This window comes from Eschscholzia californica, unplaced genomic scaffold (assembly GCF_041429995.1).
Source record: "Eschscholzia californica isolate CP2 unplaced genomic scaffold, dmEscCali1.0.p SCAF_2, whole genome shotgun sequence".
Classification (NCBI taxonomy): Eukaryota; Viridiplantae; Streptophyta; class Magnoliopsida; order Ranunculales; family Papaveraceae; genus Eschscholzia; species Eschscholzia californica.
In genome coordinates this window covers 40,790,257-40,808,234 of record NW_028238309.1, presented here as the reverse complement: position 1 = coordinate 40,808,234, position 17,978 = coordinate 40,790,257, and the positions used below count along the sequence as shown (strand labels likewise).

The 17,978-nt window shown below is 41.0% G+C and overlaps 1 protein-coding gene across 1 annotated transcript; it reads right to left on the bottom strand.

Moving 5' to 3' along the window:
* Nucleotides 1-8,334: 8,334 nt before the first annotated feature.
* Nucleotides 8,335-16,553, bottom strand: LOC147557935 (uncharacterized). Its single transcript, XM_086658963.1, has 5 exons — nucleotides 16,024-16,553; nucleotides 14,620-15,933; nucleotides 11,041-11,403; nucleotides 9,728-10,950; nucleotides 8,335-8,369 (listed from the first exon to the last, which is right to left on the bottom strand). Exons 1-5 carry the CDS (start codon nucleotides 16,551-16,553, stop codon nucleotides 8,335-8,337), a joined length of 3,465 nt encoding a protein of 1,154 aa, XP_086515089.1.
* Nucleotides 16,554-17,978: the final 1,425 nt, after the last annotated feature.

Below are 17,978 nucleotides of genomic sequence, written 5' to 3'. Positions count from 1 at the left end.
ACCGCAACCCGGACCGTCCCACCAAATGCAAACTCGCTCACGTTCGGGCATCTTCAAACCCAAACTTCCCTACTCCCTCCATACCCGTACCTCACCCACCATGTCACCTCTACCGAAATCCCATCTAACCGCCCTATCCGATCCTAACTGGAAACTTGCCATGACCGACGAATATGAAGCTCTATTGGCCAACAATACGTGGGAACTTGTCCCTCGACCACCTGATGTCCCGGTTATACGATGCATGTGGCTTTTCAAACACAAGTTTCACGCGGATGGATCTCTAGAACGTCATAAGGCCCGTTTAGTAGTAAATGGGAAAAGCCAAACAGTGGGTGTCGACTGTGATGACACATTCAACCCGGTTGTCAAACCCACCACCATTCGCACGGTGCTCAGTCTTGCTATTTCGCGTGGTTGGTCGACTCACCAACTTGATGTTAAAAACGCGTTCCTACATGGGCACCTGAAGGAAACCGTATACATGTTTCAACCCCCTGGGTTCACCTCCACAACCAATCCCAAATTTGTATGCAAACTTAAGAAATCTTTATATGGTCTAAAGCAAGCTCCACGAGCTTGGTATCAGCGTTTTGCAGGTTATCTACTTAAGTGTGGCTTCAGGAGCAGTGTCTGCGACACATCCCTTTTCATCTATCACCATGGGGACCAGATGGCTTATCTGTTACTGTATGTTGACGACATTATTTTGACTGCCTCCAGCGATCAACTGCTCCAGAACATCATTAAGTCACTTACTGCTGAATTCAAAATGACTGATCTGGGGACTCTACATCATTTTTTGGGTATTGCTGTAACCAAACAAGCTAACGGGTTATTCCTATCTCAATCAACTTATGCAGCTGATATTTTATCTCGAGCAAACATGTCTAACTGCAAACCCGCTAGCACCCCTGTCGAAGTCGGATCTAAACTTAGCGCCGACAGCGGCCCCACTTTTACAGATGGTTCTTTATACAGGAGTTTGGCCGGGGCTTTACAGTATCTCACGATTATCAGACCCGACATCGCCTACGCCGTGCAACAGGTTTGTCTATTCATGCACGCTCCTCGAGAACCACATTTTCAGTTTCTGAAACGGATCCTTCGCTACATTAAAGGCACCTTAGATCAAGGTTTACTACTTTCCCCGTCGTCTTCCACAGAATTGACTGCCTTCTCTGATGCTGACTGGGGTGGGTGCCCTGACTCTCGTTGTTCCACCTCCGGTTACTGTGTTTATCTTGGATCCAACTTGATCTCCTGGTCTTCTAAGCGACAATCCACTATTTCAAGATCCAGCGCCGAAGCCGAATATCGCGCCGTGGCAAACACCGTTGCAGAACTTAGCTGGGTTCGTAATCTTCTACTGGAATTACATATCCCTGTTCGCCACGCCTCCATCATCTACTGTGACAACATCTCGGCTGTTTACCTCTCCGACAATCCAGTTCAACACCAGCGCACAAAACATATCGAATTGGATATCCATTTTGTCCGAGAAAAGGTCCGTCTTGGATCCGTCAAGGTCCTCCACGTCCCTGCTGATTATCAATATGCCGACATCTTCACCAAAGGCCTGCCGAAGCATTTGTTTCACCGTTTTCGATCCAGTTTATGCCTTCGGTCTTCTACGGCTCAAACTGCGGGGGCGTGTTAGCCTATAATTATATTCCACAATATTATCGGTCCATTATTGTATATTCTCTATATTTCCTTCCGTAATTATCTCGATGTATATTTAGCTATTTCCGTATTTAACCCATTCCATTGTAACTATATATACACATTGTGATCAATGAAATAAGCAAGGGTTTACATTACCTTACACGAACAACTGAGGTAAAATCTCCTCCTCAAAATTTGAAATAAATTTCGTCATAGTTGACCAAAATATAATTCAAATATTTAAGAAAAAATGATTTCACCCATGAAATTTTCAAATTTGGCATTTTGTTGACAATTTTGGTCAACTGGGCTGAGATATTCGTGCTTTACTTTTGTTTTACATTAGATTTATGAAAATTTAAAAAGGTATTAAAATTTAGAAACTAAGTTAAACCATCTACTTAAACAAAGAGAAAATGCGTCCAAAAGTTGAATTTTGATGGATAACAAAACATTGACCAAAAGTTTATTGCATACTATTGTGGGTCTCCGTCCTCTCTATCATTAGGTCTATGCCTGTAATATTTAAGAATGGGCTGCTAGTGCCTCTTTAACATGGGTGTCTCTTTACTAAAACTGGGCGTCTACTTAACAACGACCTTTTGTTTTTATGTTAGTTGGTAGATCACTTAACCTTCTTAGACAACAGATGGTAGTGTATGTTTAGTGATGGCAAATTTGCCAAAATAACTGGGACTGAAATATCTTGATTCTTGGAGGGGGAATGGGCGATAGACCCAAGTATACATGTGACATGTCATAAATCTTCGAAAAAGAGAACATATATATTCTTATCAATAGTAGTAATTTTAATCCTTAATTTTCAGCAAAAAAACAAAGTAATTTTAATAAGATTAAAGCAGAATGATTCGGTTTTAGTCAATTCATATATACTTGAATAATTGAAAATGCTTAATGCTTAGGAGAAAGAGTATCATGACATTTATATACAAACTGCAACCTCTTTTTCAAAGCTTCTAACTACTTTGAAAGCGAGTTTCATCAATAATGGTGTTTAATGCAACTTCTACGGGACCCAACTTATTAATCCCTAAAACCTAATTTGGCTAAGCAATCCTCATGTATGTTGTCAGTCTTTCTTCCATTACTTTTCAACACAGTTACTCGATGATATTGGTTCTCTTGTTAGCTTTTTGCTAGTGCCAATAATACATGAAGACTGCATCATAGTATAGTATTTCATGCTGATAATACACCTGGATCTAAGATGATGGTAAATCATGTTAGGAAAAATACCCTAATTAACTTGTTCAGGAATATGAAGATAAACGATGTGAAAGTAAAAGTAGAGACACCAAGATTATTTAACGTGGCAAAAAACCCCTCCAAACTAGAAGGTAAAAAACCACGGGACCTAGTCCAGAAATCTTCCACTATAATTAAATAATGGTTTACACAATTCTTCAAGATGTGTAGAAACACTCTTGGACAACTCTTCACCAAACCTATGGTGGATAAACTGAACAAAGAAACAAAGAAATAAAATCTCTTACTCCTTAGGATTTGAACAAATCCTAGATTACTAAAGGTTGAAGAAGATAACCACAAACTAAATTGCTTCACAAGATTAATAATCTTCTTTTCTTCAAACCAATATTCTGCTCTTTCAATCTCTCTTGAAAGAACCACTTCAGAAATCTCTCTTTCTCTGACTTCTCTTTGTTCTGGAAGTTGTTGTGTATAATCTCTTCCCTTTCACTCCCTTTTATAATGATAAATAAGGAGGTTTACCAATAGAAATAGGAATTCCTTTTTAGGTTTGAAAAAATAGAAACTAGTTTCTATTTTTTCCCCAAACAAGGAATAAGGGAAATCCTATTCCAACTAGGAGTCCTTTAATTATAAGGAGGGACCCCAACAAACTCCCCCTCCCGACTTATGAAGAGGGACCTACCATCCCCAAACCTGCAACACTGCTACATAGCTCATGTTTGCCTTTGGGTAATGGTTTTGTCATCATATCTGAACCATTGTCGTCAGTATGGATTTTCTCGATCTTCAACACCTTTTCTTCAAGAACATCTTGGATCCACTGGTATCTCACATTTATATGCTTGGACTTGGAATGGAAACTAGAATTCTTACTGAGGTGGATGGCACTCTGACTGTCGCAATGAATAACATAATAATCTTGTTTCATACCAAGTTCTTCTAACAGTCTCTTCATCCATAACATCTCCTTGCAACATTCTGTAATGGCAATATATTCTGCCTCTGTAGTAGATAAAGCTACACACTTTTGTAATTTAGATTGCCATGACACTGCTCCCCCTGAAAGTGTAAATAAGTAGCCTGATGTGGACCTTTTAGAGTCTACATCTCCTGCCATGTCTGCATCTGTGTAACCGACTAATACTGGCTTATCATTACCAAAACATATACGAGCTTTAGACGTACCTCTAAGATACTTCAGAATCCACTTCACTGCTAACCAATGCTCTTTGCCTGGATTAGCAAGAAATCTGCTTACTACTCCAACTGCAAATGCAATGTCCGGTCTTGTACACACCATTGCATACATCAAGCTTCCTACAGCTGAAGCATAAGGAATTTTCTCCATTTCTTCTTTCTCACTTCTAGTTGATGGACACTGATCACGAGTCAACTTGAAGTGACTGGCTAATGGACAACTCACTGGTTTTGTTTTGTCCATATTGAACCTTTCTAGAACCTTCTCGATGTATCTTTCTTGTGATAGCCAAAGTTTTCCAGCTTTTCTATCACGAGAGATATGCATGCCAAAAATTTGTTTTGCTGGACCCAAGTCTTTCATATCGAAATACTTGTTTAGTTCCTTCTTTAACCTGCTAATTTTATTAGCATCCTGACCAACAATCAACATATCATCAACATAAAGTAGAAGTATAATCAAATCTCCATCAGGAAATTTATGAACGAAAACACAATGATCTGAAGCCGTCCTGTGATACCCTTGATCCTTCATGAATGATTCAAACTTTTTGTACCACTGTCTTGGTGCTTGTTTCATCCCATATAAACTCTTCTCTAACTTACAAACCAAGTGTTCCTTACCTTTAACTTCAAACCCTGTTGGTTGTTCCATATACACATCTTCCTCCAAGTCACCATGAAGGAAAGCGGTCTTGACATCTAGTTGTTCAATTTCTAGGTTCATACTTGCAGCCAATCCCAATACTAACCGTATAGAGGACATCTTCACCACCGGAGAGAAAATCTCATCAAAATCAATACCCTTCTTCTGCCCAAATCCTTTCACCACTAGGCGTGCCTTATATCGTGGTTGTGAATTTCTTTCTTCGGTCTTGATTTTGAACACCCACTTATTTTTAAGAATTTTCTTATTCTTAGGTTTTTCAACCAACTTAAAAGTGTTGTTTTTATGCAACGATTCAATCTCATCTTCCATAGCTTTCAACCACTCCTTCTTGTGTTCATCATCTATGGCTTCTTCATAACACTGTGGTTCTCCACTATCTGTAACCATCACATACTCGTGTGGAGGATACTTGGTAGATGGTGCTCTATCTCTAGTCGATCTTCTCAATTCAGCTGGTGGTTCATGTTGAACTTCCATTCCTTGCTCAACATCATCACCCATAGGAACATCTTCATGAGCTTCATCTTCATGATTTTGTTCTTCACCTGCATTATCATGCATAACCTTAGAAGAGATATGTGGATCTAGATCAATAAGATCATTACTATGATTCTCATGCTTCTCAACTTTCCCGAAGTCCTCAATAGTTTGATTTTCAAGAAAGACCACATCTCTACTTCTAATAATCTTCTTATCGACTGGATCCCATAACCTGTATCCGAATTTCTCATCTGCATACCCTAAAAAGATGCATTGCTTGGCTTTATCATCAAGCTTTGCTCTTTGATCTTTAGGTATATGCACAAAAGCCCTGCAACCGAACACCCTTAGGTGTCCATAACTGACTTCTTTCCCAGCCCACACTCTCTCAGCTACATCTCCATCTAATGGTGCTGAAGGTGATAAATTAATCAGATAACATGCAGTACGCATTGCTTCACCCCAGAAGCTTTTAGGCAGCTTTGCTTCTGAGAGCATACATCTGATCCTCTCCACAATAGTGCGATTCATGCGTTCTGCTACACCATTTTGTTGTGGAGTTTTGGGAACTGTCTGTTCATGTCGAATACCATGGGTTTTGCAATACTCTTCAAACGACCCGATGTATTCTCCTCCATTGTCAGTGCGAATGCACTTCAATGATTTTCCTGTCTCCCTTTCTACCATGTTGTGGAAATTCTTGAAAACTGCAAGTACCTGATCTTTGGTCTTTATGGCATATGCCCAAACTTTCCTGGAAGCATCATTTATAAAAGTAACAAAATACAAAGCACCACCAAGTGTTTTGACCTTTAAAGGTCCACAAACGTCAGAATAAACAAGCTCTAAAACACTGGATTTTCTTTCAGATGCATTCCTTTGAAAGGAAACTCTGTGTTGCTTTCCTACTAAACAATGAGAGCAAGTGTTTAAATTTATACCTTTTACGTTCGGTAAGTCTTGTCGTTTAGCAAGGATTTGAAGTCCTTTCTCGCTCATGTGCCCGAGTCTTCTACGCCAAAGATCAGTGGAATAATCTTTTTCAACTGCATTCAATTCTCCTTTACACAGTTTTACTTGAGTTCTGTATAAAGTACAACACTTCTTCCCTCTTGCTATCACCATTGACCCTTTTGTGAGCTTCCACTTTCCATCACCAAAGTGACTGTGGTACCCTTCATCATCTAATACTCCGGTAGAGATTAGGTTATATCGAAGATCTGGTATATGTCTCACATTCTTAAGAATCAATGTACTCCCTGTGCTCGTCTCAATTTTCACTTCTCCAATTCCTACGATTTTTGAGAAACCTAAGTTTCCCATCCTGACTTTGCCAAGGTCACCAGTTCTGTAAGAGTTAAAGAAATCCTTACATGGAATAGCATGATACGAAGCACCTGAGTCAACCAACCATGTCGTTTCTGGTTCTGACTCAGCCATACTTAAGCAAGTGTCTCCACAACCTGAGAGTAAGATAATGTCATCACTTGAGGCAACTGCAGCAACATTATCTTGTTTTTCATCATCCTTTTTATTTTCCTTCTTTGGTTTCCTGCAATCACTCTTGTAATGACCCATTTTTCCACAACCAAAACATCTAACTTCTTTCTTTGGTTTTGATCTCCCCCTTGACTTATCACGGTTATGAGGTTTTCTACTTTTACCTCTCCCCCGTCTTTCTGTAACAAGTGCCTCTGAATGAGACTCGTCTGACGATGATTTCCTTCTTGTTTCTTCATTCAACAAACTACCTGTTACGTGATTCATACGCATTATGCCATCAGGAGCAGAATTGCTAAGAGACACCACCAATGTCTCCCAACTATCTGGTAAAGAATTTAGAAGAAGTAAGGCCTGCAACTCATCATCCAAAACTAACTTCATTGCAGAAAGCTGGTTTACTAGACTTTTCATCTCATTCAAGTGTTGAGCAATTGAGGTTCCTTCTTTATATTGTAATTTTCCTAGCTTTCTAAACAAGTAAGCCTTTTTGGCAGCTGTCTTCTGATCATACAATTCTTCTAATTTCCTCCATAGACTATAAGCGGAAGTCTCCGTTGATACATGATGAAAAACACTGGGTTCTACCCATTGTCGAATAAATCCAACAACCTTACGATCTAATACCTTCCAGTCTTCTTCATCTATCTTCATCGGTTTTGTACCGTGATTTTCAATGGGTGCAGCTAGGTCTTTGCAGTATAACAAATCTTCCATTTTTGCTTTCCACATCAAGTAGTTTTCTCCATCTAAACTAATCATGCGATTAGTATTCACTTCCATATTTCTGAACAATAAATCTAACCTTAGCTCTGGTACCACTTGTTAGGAAAAATACCCTAATTAACTTGTTCAGGAATATGAAGATAAACGATGTGAAAGTAAAAGTAGAGACACCAAGATTATTTAACGTGGCAAAAAACCCCTCCAAACTAGAAGGTAAAAAACCACGGGACCTAGTCCAGAAATCTTCCACTATAATTAAATAATGGTTTACACAATTCTTCAAGATGTGTAGAAACACTCTTGGACAACTCTTCACCAAACCTATGGTGGATAAACTGAACAAAGAAACAAAGAAATAAAATCTCTTACTCCTTAGGATTTGAACAAATCCTAGATTACTAAAGGTTGAAGAAGATAACCACAAACTAAATTGCTTCACAAGATTAATAATCTTCTTTTCTTCAAACCAATATTCTGCTCTTTCAATCTCTCTTGAAAGAACCACTTCAGAAATCTCTCTTTCTCTGACTTCTCTTTGTTCTGGAAGTTGTTGTGTATAATCTCTTCCCTTTCACTCCCTTTTATAATGATAAATAAGGAGGTTTACCAATAGAAATAGGAATTCCTTTTTAGGTTTGAAAAAATAGAAACTAGTTTCTATTTTTTCCCCAAACAAGGAATAAGGGAAATCCTATTCCAACTAGGAGTCCTTTAATTATAAGGAGGGACCCCAACAAATCATACATTATTTTCGTTCTCTTAGTTTTGTATCGAGTAAAAAAAGTCTATTCCTCAAGGTTTCGGCTAAGGTCTGAGGTCTAATACACCTGGAGTGCATCATGTTGAGGTTTATATAGTGACTAAGGTATAGTCTCTGCCTCTAGCACAGTTTTAACTAAATGAACATGTACAACACTCAGAAGCAGAGTTTAATAGTATTGGCATATCACATATGGTCTTGCAGGATTGGTCTCTTGGAGACTGTCCCTCATATTTTGTAACATTTCTCACAGAATATATAACTACATCAGAGCATTGACCTCCCACACTTGAGGCCGGAACTTCAAGTCCTCTTAAAGTAGTTCATTTTGCTACTTTGTTTGTTTTCCCTTCTCAATACTTGGAGTGTACTCATTGGTTTCTTGGAGTGTGCAAATGTGCTCTCAATTTCAAGTTCTTAACAAAGAGATTTGTTTTTCCAACTTTCTGGGGTTCCAATTAATTTTTTGTGTTTTCAAGTAATAATAAAGATGATTAAAGTTGTAGTTCACTCGTCGACAATGTGATTTGTATCTGTGGTTTTAATTCTCCCACTACACGTTTTTTTTTTTCTTTCTTTAAAATGAATATAATTATTAATCACTCTTATATTTTTGCATTTGTGCTTTCTAAGATCTATCAAAACTAGTAAATTCTATAGAGAGAGGTGTGAAGATCAATTCTATGCAATTCCAATTTCTTTTTATCGTAAGGTTTGACTATATTTGCTCTCGCTACATTGGTTATTGTATGTGAGAAGGTTTAAACCTTGAAGTAAACAACTCGATGAAACTCGAGGAAGACGGATGTGTAGAAGCCGAGGGAGATAACACTTCGGTGAGACCGAGTGAACCTTGAAGTTCCTCTCGGGTATAGCCGAGCTGGAGCAGTGTAACTCTCGGGTATAACCGAGAGTGCACTGTGGGATTCTCGGTGAAGCCGAGAACAATTTGATGATCGTCTCGGTTGAAGATCGAGGGACTGTTGCAAAGGCAACTCGGATGAAACCGAGTGGTGATAGTGATGATCGAGTGAGAGGGAGAGTGAGAGCTAGGTAAAAACCTTGTTATTACTTTACAACTTGATGATTACAACATTGAGTTTGATCCATATATATAGGATTCATAATAAGAGTTTTAAGTATATAAGATACTATATTACATGTTTATCTATACAATAATCCTATTAGGAGTTGTATTAGGAATCCGATAATGATAACAATCCTAATCCTATATGGATTCCTATAGCTTCAATATTCGTCCTAATCCACTCGGATAAACCGAGTGGAGTGGATCTCTAACACTCCCCCTCAAGTTAGAGCGGGAATGGAAGTAACGCCTAACTTGCCAATAATGTTCTTGAACGGTTCTGCTCCAAGTGGCTTGGTGAAGATATCCGCTAACTGGTTGTCTGAAGTGGTAAAGCGCGTGGCAATGACGTTGTCTTTAATCTTCTCACGAACGATGTGACAATCTATTTCAATGTGTTTTGTACGTTCGTGAAACATTGGGTTATCTGCGATGTGGAGAGCGGCCCAATTATCACAGTAAACTGTCATCGGGTCCGTGTGATTAATTCCGAAATCAAGTAATAAATACTTGAGCCATTGTAATTCACAAGTGAGAATGGCTAGAGCTCGATATTCTGCTTCCGCAGATGATTTTGCAACTGTTGGTTGTTTCTTTGATTTCCAAGAAAGTGGGTTATCACCCATCATTGTAAAATACCCGGTAGTTGATCTACGGGTTGTAGGACAGCCAACCCAGTCTGAGTCACAGTATCCTGTGACATGGAGAGAGCTATCTTCTGATAAGAAGACTCCTTTATCAAGGGTGCCTTTCAGATATCGTAGAACGCGATGAGCAGCGTCTAGATGTACTTGACTAGGTGTTTGCATGAATTGACTGAGATTATTTACTGCAAACGTGATGTCCGGTCGTGTGATCGTTAAGTAAAGTAATCGGCCGATAAGACGTCGGTAAACTGATGGATCCTTTAAAGGAGTGCCGTCGGTGGGACTGAGGCGGAGCTTTTGATCCATGGGAAATTCAGATGGACGTGCAGGGGTTAGTCCAGAATCTTTGAGGATATCAAGAGCATATTTTCGTTGACATAGAAAAATGCCTTGTGAAGAACGAGATACTTCAATGCCAAGGAAGTATTGAAGACGACCTAAATCTTTTAGGGAGAAAGCTGTATTAAAGAATATTTTTAACTGGGAAATAGCATGATCATTATTTCCTGAAATAATAATGTCGTCTACATAGACGAGAACGTAAATTTGAGTGGAGTGAGAGCGAAAAGTGAAGAGAGAGTAGTCACATTTAGATTGAGAGAAACCACGTTCAGTGAGAACGGAGGAAAATTTTGAAAACCACTGGCGGGAGGCCTGTTTAAGACCATAAAGAGACTTATGAAGGCGACAAACGCTAGACTCCCCCTGAGATGAAAAACCGGGAGGAAGTTTCATGTATACTTCCTCATGAAGATCGCCTTGGAGAAAGACATTGTTAACATCCAACTGGTGGAGGGACCAACCTTTAATGGCGGCAATAGAAAGTAATACACGGACAGTGAGTATAACCCATTTGCAACCAATGGGTCGCTTTCCGGGTGGAAGAGTAGTAATTGACCAAGTCTTGTTAGCTTCTAAAGCGGAGATTTCCTTGGCCATAGCTTCCTTCCAATGAGGAGATTTCATTGCTTGTGTGAAGGAGCTAGGTTCAGTAGTAGTTAACACCGAAGAGAGAAATTTCTGGTGAGATGATGAAAAAGAATTGATGGAAAAATAGTTTTCAAGTGGATACTTGACAGAAGAAGAGGTGGAACACACATAATCATCCAAGTGAGGTGGTGGTCGCCGAGATCGTGTGGGACGACCGAGGATTTCTACGGGGAGGTCAGTCGTGGCGTCTGTTGTCGGGGAGTCAGACGGGCCGTTGTCGAGGGAATTCTCGGCGCTAGAGGCAGGTGGTGTGCCTGGAGAAGGAGCAGCAGCAGAAGGTGCTGAAGGCACCTCAGACAGAGGGAAAATAAGGGGCGAAGACGAGCCCAGTTCAGCAGGGATGTCTGGAGGCACCCCTGCATCGGTGATGTTCCTGGAAACAGGAACAACACCGCTGGCAGCGAAGTTCCTGGAAACAGGAACATCACCATTATCGGTGATGTTCCTGGAAACAGGAAGGGCAGCACCACTGTCATCGGTGGTGCTGCTGTGTAGCACGGCGACCGTGGAACGCCCGGTCGCCGGAAAGTTGAATGTATCATTGTCGTCGATCGTTATGAAGGGTGTTGGGCGATCGAGATGAGAAGAAGCAGCCGAGTAAGAGGGGTGCATAGGGAATCGATTTTCAACAAAAGTGACGTCGCGGGAGATGAAGATCCGTCGTGTGGAAATATCGTAGATTCGATAACCCTTCTGGCCATTGGGATACCCAAGGAAGATACCGGCGGAGGAGCGGGCGTCCATCTTGGTTTTGACCAAAGGGATACGTGCATAACAAAGGCATCCAAAAACACGTAGATGGGATAAATCAGGAGTAATACCAATGAGTTTTTCATGGGGGGATTTACCATTAAGGGTGGGTGTCGGTAATTTGTTAATCAAATAAACCGCGGTGAGAACACATTCTCCCCAAAAGGAGAGAGGGAGATGAGCTTGAAGGCGTAATGAACGGGCTACTTCAAGAATGTGACGATGCTTGCGTTCAACTATCCCGTTTTGTTGCGGGGTATAAGTATAACTACGTTGGTGGACAACTCCTTTTTCAAGTAACCAACTTTGTAGGGATGAATTAGTAAATTCGGAACCATTGTCCGAACGAAAGGTCTTAATGGTGCAATTAAATTGCGTGGAGACATATTGAAAGAAATTCATAATCAATTTATTGGATTCGGACTTAGAATCCATGAGAAATATCCAAGTACAACGTGAATAATCGTCGACAAGGGTAAGAAAATAGCGACACCCGGAGGTGGAGGGAACCGGAAAAGGTCCCCATACGTCCGCATGGATTAACTCAAAAATATGAGAAGAGGAAGAAGTACTAATCGGAAAAGGCAATCGAGATTGCTTAGAAAGAGGGCAAATATCGCATGGTACTTTATTTGATAAAAATTTAAAATTCAAACATGGAAGTTTAGAATTAAAAAATTTAAAACGACTAAAAGAAGGATGGCCCAAACGGGAATGCCATAAAGAAAAAGACTCATAACTAGAATTATCTAAACTTGAAACCGAAAGGATGGGACGCTCCATGCGAAGGAAGTAAAGGTCATCATGAAGACTACCATCCCCAATCTCCGTCCTCGTTGTTCGGTCCTGAAAAAGACACAAATCACGGTCAAATAAGACGGTGCAACGAAGGGATTTAGATATTTGAGAAATAGATATGAGATTAAATTGAAAAGATGGAATATGAAGCACATCTTGTAAATAAAATCTATTGGTAAAATAGACGGTACCAATGTGTTCTACCTTGACTCGGGAACCATCCGGTAAACGGACATATAGGTCCGGTGGTGCAAGGGAATAAGAAGAAAATCTTGAAATATGTGAACATATATGTTTAGCGGCTCCCGAATCAATGACCCAAGGAGGATGAAAAGAAGAAGTGTACTTACCGGTTAGGTTTACATGGGTATCCTTGTTGGAGTTACCGTTGGATTGGGCTGCGGTGGCTTGCCGATTTCGGTCAAGGAGTGCCAAAATCCCTTGATATTGTTCATTGGTGAAAGAAGTTGCGGGAGGCACCCCCTGGCCCGTTTGGTCCGAAACCGAGAGGTTGATGGTGTTTTGGCGGTTTCGGTTCCGGTTTCTTTGTCCATAATTTGGTGGGTACCCATGGAGTTTATAGCAAGAGGTGACATCATGACCATGAATCTTGCAATTGTCACAAAAGGGTCGAGGGCGTTTAGTACGTTGCCTCTCGGATCCGTTAAAACGAGTTTGATTGTACTCGTTGCTTCCAACGGCAAGTGCCGCATTGTTGGAATCAATAGTCATAGGAGTGACCAAGTTTTGTTGAACCTCTTCTTGTTTAATAAGTGAATGGATTCGAAGAATCGAAGGAAAAGGTTCAATCAATAAAATTTGAGTACGAATAGATGAAAATCTATCGTTAAGCCCTTGAAGAAACTCCATGGCTCTATCTTGATTAGTACGTTCAAGTAAAGAACGACCATGACCACATGTACAAGGCTCGGTGATAATCAAGGAATTGGTTCATCTTGTAAGGCCTTGAGATGGGTAAAATTTGTAGAAACGTCGGAATTATCTTGTTTGAGACAAGAAATTGCTCTCTTCAATTGGAATATTTTGGGAGCATTGCGTTGGTGAAAGCGATCATATAGATTGTGCCATATATCAAAGGCCGATTCATCATATAAGATTGAATCGCGAAGAGGTGGAGCAACGGAATTGATGAGCCAACTAGAGACGAGATCATTACATCGTCCCCATAATTCTAATTCTTTAGGATCGGTGGGTTTTTCAATGCTTCCATCAACGAAACCAAGTTTAGCTTTAGCCCTTAAGGCCTTAGTCATTCCTCGCGACCATGAGGAGTAATTGTCACCGGTTAGAAGCGGTGTGATGAGAATAGTAGTAGGAGAATCCGAGTGGTGAACATCAAACGGCCCACTATTAGTGTTAGGATGAATTTGAGAGATCTCCGAAGATTCGGGAGTAGTCATCTTTAAAAAAAAAAATTGAATTCTTTAGGCTCTTATACCATGTGAGAAGGTTTAAACCTTGAAGTAAACAACTCGATGAAACTCGAGGAAGACGGATGTGTAGAAGCCGAGAGAGATAACACTTCGGTGAGACCGAGTGAACCTTGAAGTTCCTCTCGGGTATAGCCGAGCTGGAGCAGTGTAACTCTCGGGTATAACCGAGAGTGCACTGTGGGATTCTCGGTGAAGCCGAGAACAATTTGATGATCGTCTCGGTTGAAGATCGAGGGACTGTTGCAAAGGCAACTCGGATGAAACCGAGTGGTGATAGTGATGATCGAGTGAGAGGGAGAGTGAGAGCTAGGTAAAAACCTTGTTATTACTTTACAACTTGATGATTACAACATTGAGTTTGATCCATATATATAGGATTCATAATAAGAGTTTTAAGTATATAAGATACTATATTACATGTTTATCTATACAATAATCCTATTAGGAGTTGTATTAGGAATCCGATAATGATAACAATCCTAATCCTATATGGATTCCTATAGCTTCAATATTCGTCCTAATCCACTCGGATAAACCGAGTGGAGTGGATCTCTAACACTCCCCCTCAAGTTAGAGCGGGAATGGAAGTAACGCCTAACTTGCCAATAATGTTCTTGAACGGTTCTGCTCCAAGTGGCTTGGTGAAGATATCCGCTAACTGGTTGTCTGAAGTGGTAAAGCGCGTGGCAATGACGTTGTCTTTAATCTTCTCACGAACGATGTGACAATCTATTTCAATGTGTTTTGTACGTTCGTGAAACACTGGGTTATCTGCGATGTGGAGAGCGGCCCAATTATCACAGTAAACTGTCATCGGGTCCGTGTGATTAATTCCGAAATCAAGTAATAAATACTTGAGCCATTGTAATTCACAAGTGAGAATGGCTAGAGCTCGATATTCTGCTTCCGCAGATGATTTTGCAACTGTTGGTTGTTTCTTTGATTTCCAAGAAAGTGGGTTATCACCCATCATTGTAAAATACCCGGTAGTTGATCTACGGGTTGTAGGACAGCCAACCCAGTCTGAGTCACAGTATCCTGTGACATGGAGAGAGCTATCTTCTGATAAGAAGACTCCTTTATCAAGGGTGCCTTTCAGATATCGTAGAACGCGATGAGCAGCGTCTAGATGTACTTGACTAGGTGTTTGCATGAATTGACTGAGATTATTTACTGCAAACGTGATGTCCGGTCGTGTGACCGTTAAGTAAAGTAATCGGCCGATAAGACGTCGGTAAACTGATGGATCCTTTAAAGGAGTGCCGTCGGTGGGACTGAGGCGGAGCTTTTGATCCATGGGAAATTCAGATGGACGTGCAGGGGTTAGTCCAGAATCTTTGAGGATATCAAGAGCATATTTTCGTTGACATAGAAAAATGCCTTGTGAAGAACGAGATACTTCAATGCCAAGGAAGTATTGAAGACGACCTAAATCTTTTAGGGAGAAAGCTGTATTTAAGAATATTTTTAACTGGGAAATAGCATGATCATTATTTCCTGAAATAATAATGTCGTCTACATAGACGAGAACGTAAATTTGAGTGGAGTGAGAGCGAAAAGTGAAGAGAGAGTAGTCACATTTAGATTGAGAGAAACCACGTTCAGTGAGAACGGAGGAAAATTTTGAAAACCACTGGCGGGAGGCCTGTTTAAGACCATAAAGAGACTTATGAAGGCGACAAACGCTAGACTCCCCCTGAGATGAAAAACCGGGAGGAAGTTTCATGTATACTTCCTCATGAAGATCGCCTTGGAGAAAGACATTGTTAACATCCAACTGGTGGAGGGACCAACCTTTAATGGCGGCAATAGAAAGTAATACACGGACAGTGAGTATAACCCATTTGCAACCAATGGGTCGCTTTCCGGGTGGAAGAGTAGTAATTGACCAAGTCTTGTTAGCTTCTAAAGCGGAGATTTCCTTGGCCATAGCTTCCTTCCAATGAGGAGATTTCATTGCTTGTGTGAAGGAGCTAGGTTCAGTAGTAGTTAACACCGAAGAGAGAAATTTCTGGTGAGATGATGAAAAAGAATTGATGGAAAAATAGTTTTCAAGTGGATACTTGACAGAAGAAGAGGTGGAACACACATAATCATCCAAGTGAGGTGGTGGTCGCCGAGATCGTGTGGGACGACCGAGGATTTCTACGGGGAGGTCAGTGGTGGCGTCTGTTGTCGGGGAGTCAGACGGGCCGTTGTCGAGGGAATTCTCGGCGCTAGAGGCAGGTGGTGTGCCTGGAGAAGGAGCAGCAGCAGAAGGTGCTGAAGGCACCTCAGACAGAGGGAAAATAAGGGGCGAAGACGAGCCCAGTTCAGCAGGGATGTCTGGAGGCACCCCTGCATCGGTGATGTTCCTGGAAACAGGAACAACACCGCTGGCAGCGAAGTTCCTGGAAACAGGAACATCACCATTATCGGTGATGTTCCTGGAAACAGGAAGGGCAGCACCACTGTCATCGGTGGTGCTGCTGTGTGGCACGGCGACCGTGGAACGCCCGGTCGCCGGAAAGTTGAATGTATCATTGTCGTCGATCGTTATGAAGGGTGTTGGGCGATCGAGATGAGAAGAAGCAGCCGAGTAAGAGGGGTGCATAGGGAATCGATTTTCAACAAAAGTGACGTCGCGGGAGATGAAGATCCGTCGTGTGGAAATATCGTAGATTCGATAACCCTTCTGGCCATTGGGATACCCAAGGAAGATACCGGCGGAGGAGCGGGCGTCCATCTTGGTTTTGACCAAAGGGATACGTGCATAACAAAGGCATCCAAAAACACGTAGATGGGATAAATCAGGAGTAATACCAATGAGTTTTTCATGGGGGGATTTACCATTAAGGGTGGGTGTCGGTAATTTGTTAATCAAATAAACCGCGGTGAGAACACATTCTCCCCAAAAGGAGAGAGGGAGATGAGCTTGAAGGCGTAATGAACGGGCTACTTCAAGAATGTGACGATGCTTGCGTTCAACTATCCCGTTTTGTTGCGGGGTATAAGTATAACTACGTTGGTGGACAACTCCTTTTTCAAGTAACCAACTTTGTAGGGATGAATTAGTAAATTCGGAACCATTGTCCGAACGAAAGGTCTTAATGGTGCAATTAAATTGCGTGGAGACATATTGAAAGAAATTCATAATCAATTTATTGGATTCGGACTTAGAATCCATGAGAAATATCCAAGTACAACGTGAATAATCGTCGACAAGGGTAAGAAAATAGCGACACCCGGAGGTGGAGGGAACCGGAAAAGGTCCCCATACGTCCGCATGGATTAACTCAAAAATATGAGAAGAGGAAGAAGTACTAATCGGAAAAGGCAATCGAGATTGCTTAGAAAGAGGGCAAATATCGCATGGTACTTTATTTGATAAAAATTTAAAATTCAAACATGGAAGTTTAGAATTAAAAAATTTAAAACGACTAAAAGAAGGATGGCCCAAACGGGAATGCCATAAAGAAAAAGACTCATAACTAGAATTATCTAAACTTGAAACCGAAAGGATGGGACGCTCCATGCGAAGGAAGTAAAGGTCATCATGAAGACTACCATCCCCAATCTCCGTCCTCGTTGTTCGGTCCTGAAAAAGACACAAATCACGGTCAAATAAGACGGTGCAACGAAGGGATTTAGATATTTGAGAAATAGATATGAGATTAAATTGAAAAGATGGAATATGAAGCACATCTTGTAAATAAAATCTATTGGTAAAATAGACGGTACCAATGTGTTCTACCTTGACTCGGGAACCATCCGGTAAACGGACATATAGGTCCGGTGGTGCAAGGGAATAAGAAGAAAATCTTGAAATATGTGAACATATATGTTTAGCGGCTCCCGAATCAATGACCCAAGGAGGATGAAAAGAAGAAGTGTACTTACCGGTTAGGTTTACATGGGTATCCTTGTTGGAGTTACCGTTGGATTGGGCTGCGGTGGCTTGCCGATTTCGGTCAAGGAGTGCCAAAATCCCTTGATATTGTTCATTGGTGAAAGAAGTTGCTGGAGGCACCCCCTGGCC

Bases quoted from the DNA above. Each gene is read 5' to 3' on its own strand.
- LOC147557935 (XM_086658963.1), bottom strand. From the start codon at position 16,553: ATGCACCCCTCTTACTCGGCTGCTTCTTCTCATCTCGATCGCCCAACA. The intron at 11,404-14,619 runs GTTAGCGGATAT...TCCTGTTTCCAG, and splicing joins TTTACCACTTCAGACAACCA to GAACATCACCGATAATGGTG. The intron at 10,951-11,040 runs GTATCCACTTGA...TACTGAACCTAG, and splicing joins TCCACCTCTTCTTCTGTCAA to CTCCTTCACACAAGCAATGA.